The sequence below is a fragment of the Pteropus vampyrus genome, unplaced genomic scaffold, assembly GCF_000151845.1.
Source record: "Pteropus vampyrus isolate Shadow unplaced genomic scaffold, Pvam_2.0 Scaffold127, whole genome shotgun sequence".
Classification (NCBI taxonomy): Eukaryota; Metazoa; Chordata; class Mammalia; order Chiroptera; family Pteropodidae; genus Pteropus; species Pteropus vampyrus.
This window is the reverse complement of record NW_011888908.1, coordinates 2,395,435-2,406,655: the sequence shown is the minus strand read 5'-3', so window position 1 is coordinate 2,406,655 and position 11,221 is coordinate 2,395,435. Positions and strand designations below refer to the sequence as shown.

The 11,221-nt window shown below is 40.9% G+C and overlaps 1 protein-coding gene and 1 non-coding gene across 3 annotated transcripts in view; one reads left to right on the top strand and one right to left on the bottom strand.

Moving 5' to 3' along the window:
* TMEM70 (transmembrane protein 70) overlaps positions 1–2,615 on the bottom strand; it is an 8,583-nt gene extending 5,968 nt beyond the window's left edge. The window contains exon 1 of the mRNA XM_023534596.1: positions 2,565–2,615. Within this exon, the coding sequence (XP_023390364.1) occupies positions 2,565–2,615 (51 nt within the window). The remainder of the gene's footprint in view (positions 1–2,564) is intronic.
* Positions 2,616–4,585: 1,970 nt separating this feature from the next.
* ELOC overlaps positions 4,586–11,221 on the top strand; it is an 11,229-nt gene continuing 4,593 nt past the window's right edge. Inside the window, exon 1 of one of the 2 annotated variants that reach the window (XR_002781996.1) lies at positions 4,586–4,794. This is a non-coding gene — a transcript (elongin C). Of the gene's footprint in view, positions 4,970–11,221 lie in introns of both variants that reach the window. The other variant, XR_002781995.1, reaches the window with a different exon arrangement.

Sequence of the window (11,221 nt, the reverse complement as noted above, 5' to 3'; positions counted from 1 at the left end):
GGATAAGCGGCCCGCCTGCAACCTCCGCCGCCGCGCTCGCGTTCCGGTCGGGGGAGCTCCTAGGCGCTGCACCGGCCCCCCGCCCCGCGAAAGGCGCAAACTCCCGGCCTGCGCGCGGCGTCCGCGGTTCCGTGTGACAGTGCGCGAGGGCTGAGGGGAGAGCCGTGCGCGCAGGACAAAGCCTGGAAGCCAGACTTAAACCTTTCTTTTTCGTGGTCGTTTTGTAGGCTCCGGAAACTATTTTCGTTGCGGAAAATGATTCTAGCCTCTTGGTACAGAGGAATAATACTTTATACGATTTGCACGAAAATGAATGATAATTTAATGCAACCATTGGGTTGATGGAAAATAAATGAAACTCATTCAGGTAGTGTTGATACTTGTTAAATCTGTCTTCGGGAATCATTCACATCCGTATACACATTTGTTCGCTACTTATTAAAGTATTAAACATCGGCCAGGACTAAATTAGGAGAGAGGACACAAAGATACTTGATAAAAACGGGAATCCACAGTTCTCACACAGTGGAGGAAACACCTAAAAATAAACTAAAATGTAATGCTCTAATAGAATTGAATTATACCAATTTGTAAAATGCTGCAGAAACCCAAAAGGCAGCATGATTAATCTGGCCTCAGAATATCTAAAGGCTTTAGATTCAACAGCCTTGAAGGATGAGCAACCAACTAGTAGAGATACACTTTTGTTTACTATCTGAGAACTATATTTTTACTCCACACATTTGCATAGGAGAGGAACAAACAGTCTAAAATAAATCGCCTTGGCAACTCCAAATCCTATATACTTTTTTCTGGGTGTCAGAAAACAAAATTTTTCTTTATGAATAACCTCATTCTGAAAGTTATCTTCCACTTACATTTTAAAAACTCTTCTAAATAGTGTAATTCATACTGCAAACAACATCGATTATCCATTATTTTACTGACACATTAAAATTTTTCTGTTCATATAGTTTTTTAATATTGTTCAAAAAGTAAATCAAGGCATAATAAACATTTTGAGTTTATTTGAGCAAAAATGTATTCAAATCAGGCAGTGGCAAACTGGAAGTGGTTAGGAAGGATTAACTTAAGAAAGAAGCCACCTGCAAGGTTTTTATAGAGAAGAAGCACAAGTAATACAAGAAAATTATTTGGCTATAACTGAAGCGGTGGCATTATCTGACAAAACCTAGTTGGCTGTTTGAGACTGGTTGTTCTTTCCCTCGAGGCACTACAGGAATTGACTCTGGCTTAGATTTTGGTTTGCTTAGTAGGCTACCAATTATCAGAACAATCTCAGTCTAATGCCCTTCATGTTTAATTACTTCAACTGTATGCTGAGAAAACCTGCATTTTTTATCTCCGCTAAGCTGAGTTTCTTCCTATAGGTACTATAAGCAAATAAAAAATATTTTGGTCTGCTCAAAGTTTCTAAATAGCTAAAATGAAATCATATTCTGAAAACCGCTATAAATTACAGGGAATTTTTACTCATTGTTTAAGAGATTTCTCAATTCTTAGAGACATTTGTTGAATAAAAACTACTTGAACTGCATTTTAGAATGATACTAAGGCTGGTTAAAAAATAAGCTTTGGTTCCCCATACATATCATCTGAGATGTTCCCTTTAAAGATGGAGGCTGATGGGAAAATTAAAAATGGTATCTATCACTTGTAGACCACCATTATTGTATGTAATTTTTTTTGTTTTTTAGTTGTCTTTTCTACTCATCCATCAGCTAACTCCCTTTCCCATCTTTAAGGTGAGCTTAAGGGCAGAATGTCATAGTGGAAAAAACAAAAGAAAAATTTTGGTAAAGCTAATGTGTTGATAAGAATCCTAAATACTTCTTCTTACACTATTGGTTTAAAGCACATACTGGGAGAATCTTTCCAGATAAGAGTTTGTCAACAGATTATCAAGATTTTTAAAAATGTTCATATTCTAAGGAAATAATCAGAAACATAGTCAAAGATTTCTGCTGAGATACTGAATACAGTATTACTTATAATGATTTTAAAATGGAAATAAGGTAAGTATCCAATATTAAGGAAATACTTAAGTGAATCATGGTACATTTAGGCAATGTAATTCTAAATAATTACATCATTTAAAATAATGAATGTTGAGATTCTGGTTACAGAGATTTAAGTTTTTGAGATTTATTAGGTTGGAAAGTAAATAGTATACAGAACTCTCTATATATACACATATATGTGTATATATATGTGTATATATATTATATTTGCTTATAGTACCTACACAGTTTGTATATGTATGTATGTGTGATATGCCATTGAGTCAGCTCTGACTCCTGATGATCCTATGAATAAGTGACATCCACAATGTCCAGTCCTCAACAGCCCTGCTCAGCTCCAGTAGAATCATGCCTATGGCTTCTTTCATGGAGTCAATCCATCTCATATTTAGTCTTCCTTTTTTCTGGCCACCTTCTATTTTTCCCAGCATTATTATCTTTTCCAAAGAACCCTGCCTTCTCATGATGTAACTGAAGCAGGACAGCTTCAGTTTTACTTTTGCTTCTAGTTCTAGGACCCACTTGCTCATCTTTCTGGCAATCCAGGGTATCCATAGAGCTCTCCTTCAACATCTTATTTCAAAAGATACAATTTTTTTCTTAACAGCCTCTTCACTGTCTCATCCGTACATAAGAATTGGGAATGTGAGGGTGTGGACAATCTCAGCCTTGGTCTCTGATGACATCTTTGCTCTTGGTGATATTTCCTAATTCTTCCATCGCTGCCCTTCAGAGTCTCAGTCTTCTCGTGATTTCTTGGCTGCAGTCTCCATCTGAATTGACGAGTGAACCAAGGTGAGCAAAATCTTTTAACAATTTCAGTGTCATCATTGTCTAAGTTAAAGTTCTGTATTTCTTCTGCAGTCGTGATTTTTGTCTTCTTGATGTTCACAGTCCTGCTTTGGCATTTTCTTCTTTCATTTTTCATCAGAAATCGTTTCAAATCATTGCTACTTTCTGCCAATACAATGGTGTCATCTGCATATCTTAATTTATTGATATTCCTTCAACTAATTTTCATTCCTCCTTCCTCTAAGTCTAGCCCAGTTTTTTGTATATGTTGTGCATACAAATTAAACAAAAAGGGAGATAAAATACACCATTCTCTGACACCTTTGCCTATAAGAAAGCATCTGTCTCTCCATATTCTGTCCTGACAGTGACTTCCTGTTGACAATACAGGCTACACATCAGGACAATCAAGTGCATGATCTATGTAGAAGCACATGGAAAAACAAACTTATAAAAATGCAAATTCCTGCATTTTTATAACAAATGTGTATTATATTGAGAAAATAAAAATTTTAAATAAAGTTACATTTTGTACAATGGGAAAAAAGGGTCTAGACTAGATTCTAGCCCTAGAACTGGCATTAGCTAGCCTGAGAACGGTTGCCTGAAATCTATCATTCTCTAGGCAACTAACGCGTTCGCAGGGTGATGCTGTGAGAAACAAAGGGCAAGAGAGGAGAGAAAAGGACACCTCTGAAGTCAAGGGGGAACCGTAGGATTAAAAATGAGCCCACGGCCTCCTCCTCTCACCCCAATGCCTCTCCCTCCAAACCAAACTCTGAGTACTGTTACAACCAAAAAAACCTTAACGCTTTTTGCAAAGGCTTTCGTAAGTTAACCCAGGACAGTCTGTCTGTAAAAAGCAATATCTTTTATTGGCCAAATCACCTATGTCTTTCAGGCAAAAGTCATTAATTAGGTCTACAAACTTTGGATGGCTTGTATGTGTTTCCTTTTGTGGACATTGTTACACAACAGTGCCCGGTTGAGCAACTTGCAGTGGCGAGCTCTTGGCCCTGCATTCTCTTCGTGCCCCAGTCCTGTAAACAGTGGGTGAACTTTATTTAGCTGTTTCAGCCTTCCTGGAAGAGTGCCTTAATTTAACCACAGGAAAGCAAGTAAAAAAGATAGGCGCATCGAGAGAGAGAGAGAGAGAGAGAGAGAGAGCGCGGAAGTGAGCGAGAGAGCAAAGAGACTGGAAAGGTGTAAGGGCTGAGGGGGCGTCGAATGACAGATGGTCTCGGAATTGAGTGTTGGTGGCAGACGCCTGGAATTTCTGTGAATGAAATCAGAATCTAGAAATGCTGGGCAGGGAAGAGGGCTAGAGAGGTGGGGGAAGAGCCCCGGGGTGGGGGAGGGGGCGGGGGCGTGGTTAGTTTTCAGTAAATCTCGAACGGTACGGGGAAGAGAGGAAATGAGGCCAGGCGATTACGCGAGGCGTTGAGATGCTCCTGTACACGTACTGCAACTTTTCACAAAAGACAGATGCTGCCTCATAAAGAGCCGATCTTGTCAGCAAAGAGACCGCACTCCCACTTTTCAATATTCCCTCTGCAGACAGTCTCCGACTTCCAGGAGTTCCCCCAAAGGACAGGCACGGACAACTCCTAAAATTTCCAAAAATCTTAACACCCAGCGTGAAAAACTACAAGTCCCAGGATGCAGTGCTGCCCCGGCCAACCCCCAACACACCCTCCAGAGAAACTACAAGTCCCAGGATGCAGTGCTGCTGGGACCCCGGAGCAGCTCGCTGAGGACGCCGTCCCCGTGGAAACTGGATTGGGGCCGGTGCTGCATGCTGGGAATCAGAAGGCCTGGCAGCGGATTGGTTGAGATTTGCAGAGCTCGCTGTCCCCCCACGCTGGCCTGCGGTGCTGTAGGACTGGGGAAGGAAAGGGGCGCTGCGCAGTTCCCGTGGACGGAAGCGGGCGACAAACTCAGTGCGTCCCCGCCTCACCAGGTACTAATCTCCCGCGCGTCGCAGAAGGCGTCGGTGACTCGGCGGAAGTGATTCCCCAACTGCCCCGGAACCCACGGCGGCAGGCATCTGGGGGTGGGGGGGCGGCCCTGGACTGGGGGCTGTGGCGGTGCGCGGGGACCGGGTGCGGTGGCTGCGGTGACTGCGGGCCTGACGAGTGAGTCTCGGGCTGCAGTGGGGACGGAACTCCGGGCCCTCGTGGAGGACGAAGGGGGCTCGTAGTGGGCGCGCTCGCCGCCCTACTGCCCACCCCTTCCCATTTGGGCGGGGAAGGAGCGGAAGCCCTCAGCCTGCCCTGGCCGCCTCGGCTCCTGGTTTGGGGGAGGGGGAAGAGGGCGGCGGGACCTCTCCTGGCGCGTTCGGTGGGCTCGGGAAAGGGTGGAAGGAGGGGCGGCGGCCGGAGAGACGGGGCCTTCTCTGGGCTGAGCGCGGGGAGGGTGGAGTTAGGAGCATGGCAGCCCTGACGCTTTTCATTTTTGCCTTCCCCGTGTGCACTGAGATTCGTCCTTCTCTTGGAGGCAGTCCGCAGTCGTAGGAGAGGGCCTCGCTTTTTCCAGCTGCGGGACCCCGAGAACTTTACCTTCTGGGCAACTTACTGAGCGATCTCTGCCCAACCTGGTGGTTTGGGGCTGTCGTGCATCTACCTCCCAGTCTTGTCTGAAAAGAGGTATCTAGTGTCAACTACAGTGGCCATCGAGTTTCTCTTACGGAACCAAAACCTTTTTAGTAACGTATGGCTATGGAGTTCGTGTCACTAGTGCAAGCATTTCTACTCTGCATCGCCTTCAGTGTGGAAAGCAGCCTAAATCCTTCAGTTTCAAAACCTCATTTTCAAACTGACAGATTTGCTTTTTGATCTCCAAATAGTTTCCTTTTCTGTTTCGTGGACTAAAATGATAAATCTCATTTACGTTATAACTATAATTCGTAATGTCGAACCATCACAGTTTACACGTGGATTTATTTATCGTGGAGATGCAACGGCAAGGAAATAGCTGTGGCCCCAGGCACCGTGGATATTTATTATTTATTGCCAGTGATTTGGGGTCCATACTTAATTTTAAGTTAATATTCTTTTATCCTTACGCATGAGATTTATCCAGTTATTTGCCATTCGAAAATATATATTTCAAATGGAGGATGCCAATTTCATTGCTTTATGGTAATTTTTAATATAATTAGACAATAGTTTATAGTTAGACATTATAGTCAGCCTTACATATGAAGTTCTAAAGTACTATTAGTTTGTGCCTTATAAAATGTTTGGGGGGGTTGGATGTTTCAGTACTAGAAAATAATCTGGAAAACCTGCAGTTACACTGATAGGTGTTAATGGATTTTAGCTAACCTGTCCTTAATGTTTACTGTTCATAATAACCAAAAAAGCCCATTCCGTGATGCCTGAAATTTCAAGCCTAGGTGATTAAGAAAATAATAGCACCATTCATTCAAGAAATATTTATTGAGCATCTGTTATATGCTAGGCACTATAGTAGGCCTGCCCTCATGGAGCTGAGGAAGGAGAGAGGCTTTACAAAACATAAGCAAATATAGTTTCAGGTGATGAAAAATATGAAAGAAACCATAGCAAGATTAGAGTTAGATTAAGTTAGAGTGACTTGGGTGGGGGTATGTCATCTCAATAGGGAAGTGATCAAACTCCTACCTCTGGAGTTGATGTTTTGCCTGAAGACCTAAATGAGGGAGAGGTGAGGGAAGAAATTTAAGATAACTGTAACTGCAAATGCAAAGACCTTAAGGTAGGAAAGAACTTGACCTATTAGCATACTAAGAAGGCCATCGTGGCTGGTGCTTAGTGAGGAGTGATGAGAGGTGAGGTCAGAGTGATTAACAAGGACTCAGTAAGGTGGAACTTGATAGTCATTTTTCTGTCTGTGATGAGAACCCATCAGAGGATTTTGTGCAGTGGAATGACATCTGATGTATGCTTTCGATGACTAATTGCTGGGTGGCAAATAGACCACGTTGGAGGAAAGTGGGGAAACCAGCTCCTGAGGAGGCTTGTGGCATAGTCCAGTTGAGAAATGGTAACTTGGGAGTTAGTGAGAAGTGGTCTGATTTGGAATGTAATTCGGAGATCGAGCCAGTGGGTCTTGCCTTCACTCGTAGAAGAAAAAAAAAAAAAATGAGAAATCAAGTGTCTTGCCTGCGCATCTGGCTGAACAGCAGTGCCATTTACTGAAATGAGGAGGGCTGGGAGGGTACACTGGTTTCTGAGGAATAAATCAGAAGTTCTGTATAGAATGTACTGAGTTTGATAACTTTTTTTACAGCTCAGTGTGTGCAGTGGCCGAGTTGTATATCCACAGCTGTTTCTCAGGGGACTCAGGGGAGATGTGATGCTAGGGAGATAATCTGGAAGTTGTATTTCATAGGTGATATTTGAACCTCATGGCTGACTGGGAGACATCAAGTAGAGAGTTAATGGAGAAAAGGGAGCACTCTGGTTAGAGGAGGAGCAAACAGCGGTGGGAGCAGAAAACAGGGCGTGGTGTCTGTAATACTAAGAGAAGAAAACGGTTCAGGAAGGAGAAATTAGTCAACTGTAAAACCCTGCCAGGAGTAAGATGAGGATAAAAATCGATCACGTGACCAAGCAAAGTAGTTGAAATTTGATAAGAGCCCTTCAAATGAACTAGTGGGCCAAAAATCTGATCTGAGCCGGTTAACCAGTGAACGGTGACACAGCACTTTGATGTGTTGATGGGAATAATGGCGGACGAAATCCTTGGGTAAGTGAGCTTCAGTGGGCGGGTTGGCGTTGGATAGAAGGGCGGTTTCCATTAACTTTTCTAACAGGAAAGTGGACAGAGTATATGGTATATACACACAGGTAGGATGAAGGAGGAAAGACAAGGCAGTTGAAGTGATTTGTTTCCGTTTTCCTGGCGAAGTAAGTGAAGTCAGGGCAAGGTGTTGGAGGTTTAGGAATAAAGCTTGTAAATTCTCTCGGAGTAGGAAAGCCAGTTTACTAGGAGGATCGCTGCAATGCCCAGTGTCTGTTTAAAGTGCGTGGATATAAATGTAAGGTTAAGGCCAGTCAGTGGATGTACCTCTTGTCCAGCCACATTCCGCTCTTCGGTTCAGAACTGTGCTAGGCAGAGAATTGGGTTTGGCGGGGGTTGGCTTTGTGTGGGTGGGGACATCAGAGGAGAGGGCAGGGAGTTAGTGATAAAAGGACAGCAAGACGGGCGTGGCGCCAATTCCGATCAACTCTTAACAGTGGAGTGAAGCAAGGTCAGAACTTACTTTGTATTTCTTTCTATATTTCTTTTTAGCCCATCCTAATGGTTCTTTGAAATTTATTTCCTAATATATACTTATACTTAAATACACACTGCATAGTGGAAGTCGTCGCTTATACTTTTTAAACCAAAATAAAGGAATTTGGAGATCATTATCAAGGAGGGAGATTAGATAGTTTGCAGGAGTGAGACAAACTCGGGAACACACAGCGCCTGGAGCCTTTAAGTTCTGTGCTGTGTGAGAGTGACTTTGTTTAATTAAAATGAGAAATTGAGAGTTAGAAGCATTTGTTTTAGAGGGAAGATGAATTGCGGATGGGTTCAACCATGAAATAGTAGAGCCAGAAGGGACTCGTAGATGCATTTTAGCCCAATTTCCTCATTTGGGGGGTGAAACAAGCCTGATCATGTCTTAACCTCTCTGGGTCTCGAGATAGAAATGCAAATATAATTGAATTAGTTCTAGGAAACATGAAATTCCAGAAATGTACAGGAATACATGTTTGATAAACTTGTATTATAATTAGCAGTTTATGGTAGTGGGTGCAAAATCGTGAGACTGATGTTTACGTTATGATATTATAAACATGTGGCTGTGCCCTGGAAATCTTTAAAACAAAACTTTTTTAAGAATTAGAACTCATATTGACTCAATTCTGTTGTGAAAGACGGAATACCATCTCCTTCCTTAGTCACTCCTTCCCCTTAATATAACACAGAATGTTTCAATAAACTTAAATAGACATTTCCTGGAAAGAACAGTTTTCATTGTGGTTGTCTAAAAGTTCCAAGTTTGTTAGATGCCAATACCGAGGAAAAACATGAAAAGAATCACTTGCTCAAAAGCGTGGTGCTGTTGAATAACTTTTGTCGGAAAGCTCAGGATAATACTATCTATGTCTTGTCTGTGGCACATGCTTCATTAAATGGCCATGTGATTGCCTCTGTGCCTGATATGTGGGTCATAGAGAGAGAGAGACCTGTCTGCCTTGTGAAAACTTACAGCTAGTTGGGCTGACAGGTAGATCTAAAAAGACACTTGTAAAGCAGCTGTGAAATATTTGTATCTAATAGTGAAGAAAACTATAAATTCCACAGTGGAAGAAAAGATGAGGAAGGGTACTATTTGCTAAAAGTATTAAGATTATCTACACAAGAGTTAAATATAGCATTGTTATAAGTCGAATAGGCCAGAATGAGAATTTTAACTCATGCTGGGAGACATGAATTCAGCGACACTATAAGCACATTCTAGGCAGGATATTTTGATGTCTTATTACAAATTGGAATTGTATCTTAACTTCTGTCAATTTGTATTACATAGCCAAAGCCTCTTCAGATAGGCCTGAACACGAGATAATTTTTAGTTAATGTAATTTACTGGTTTCCAAATTAATCTTTTTTTTTTTTTTGCAATTTTAGATGTCAATTTTATTTTAAAATTTATTTAAATTAGTTTCAAGTAGACAGTGCATTGGTTAGACTCAAATTAATCATATTCTTACATGTAGATAAGGACAGATCATCAGGCTGACTGACCATTATTCCCTTCATGAGCTCCTTGGTTCCATGCACTTATTAGTTCCTTTTTAAAACTCAGTTTTAAATCATAGTTTTCTAGTTATTTACACTTCTGAACATGTATTTTTATGTGTTCATTTATATGTAGAAAACATGAGATTAATAGGCAAGAAGCCACTTATTTCGCGTAGTGGCATCAAACTGTTCCTGTCATTCTAATCTGCTTTTTAAAAAATTAACAGTTTATCTTGGTATTTCCATGTCATGATAAATAGAGATTTAACATTCCTTTTTACTGCCCTGTAATATTTCATAAATATGGAATACTACATATATTTAGCTCATTCCTAATTGATGAACTTTGTGGGGTATTTTCAGTTTTTCATTTGTACACGTATTATAGTAAATAATCTTGCCTTTGCTCATGGTGCTAGTGTTTTTCTAAAGTAGATATCGAGAAGGAGACTTGCTAGCCTCAATGATTCTGCTGCTGCCGCCTTCCAAAACTTGTGCCATTTATCTGATACCACCCATTTCTCCTCTCCTCCAACACTGAGTCTTAACAAGTTTTAAAGTTTAAGTTTGCATTTTGCCATTGGGATCAAGCACTTTTTTTACAGGTCCATGTGCTGTTTGTATTTTGTATTCTATTTTTTCAGAGTTCAGTGGGGCTTTTTATATTTCTTATTTTAATCTGCAGTGCATTTTGTTAGTGATGTCAGACAGCTAACATTTTTTTTCAAGTAAATACCAGTGTAAAAAACCAAAAATATACAAAGAATAGACTTGCAGCAGTTGCTATCATCTGTTTAAATAATCCAAGCAAATTAACTGGAAAACTATTAGAACTATTAAGAGAGTTCTGCAGAGGTAATGGGTTACAAGGTCAACTCACTGAATTTAAAAGTTTTTCTTTAAAATAATAGCAATAACCTTTCAGAAAGTATAATTGGAAAACATACCCCATTCATAATAGAAACTACCCAAAAGTAGATCTAGCAAGAAATGTGTAATAACAAAATGGGGACTTGCCCAACCATTTAGCAAAACATGTTTATCACTATCGTAGTTAAAACAGGGGTATCAGTCAGGTATAAACAGACTGATGGAACTGAATTCCACCCTTTCTACACAGGGGTATCAGTCAGGTATAAACAGACTGATGGAACTGAATTCCACCCTTTCTACAGCAAGGGTTAAATGGTCTAGAAATCCAGGTACTGTATAGTATACGATAAAGGTAACGTTTCAAATCAGAAATAGGATGGGCTGTTCAAAGATGTTTTCAGTGTTCAATCCTAGATTCAAAACTGATTTCAATGTGGCCCTTGGCTCAAGTAGGATTTCCATTTGTTACCAAAAAATGAAAAACCATAAAAGAATAATGTTTCTATATACTACTATGAAAGCACAGTGACGTGCAGGCCTTTGTTCATGCCCTTGTCTTCTGCCTAGACTGACTCAAGCACTGCTCCTCAACTGTTTGCTTTTACCTTCCTAATTCGTGTTTCCGGAACTCAGCTCAGTTATGGAATAGATCTTCAGATGTTCAAGCTGAGATTTTTGCCACCCCAGACTTAGATATCTATAGGTAATTTGTTGTTTAAGTCCAGATTTCATCT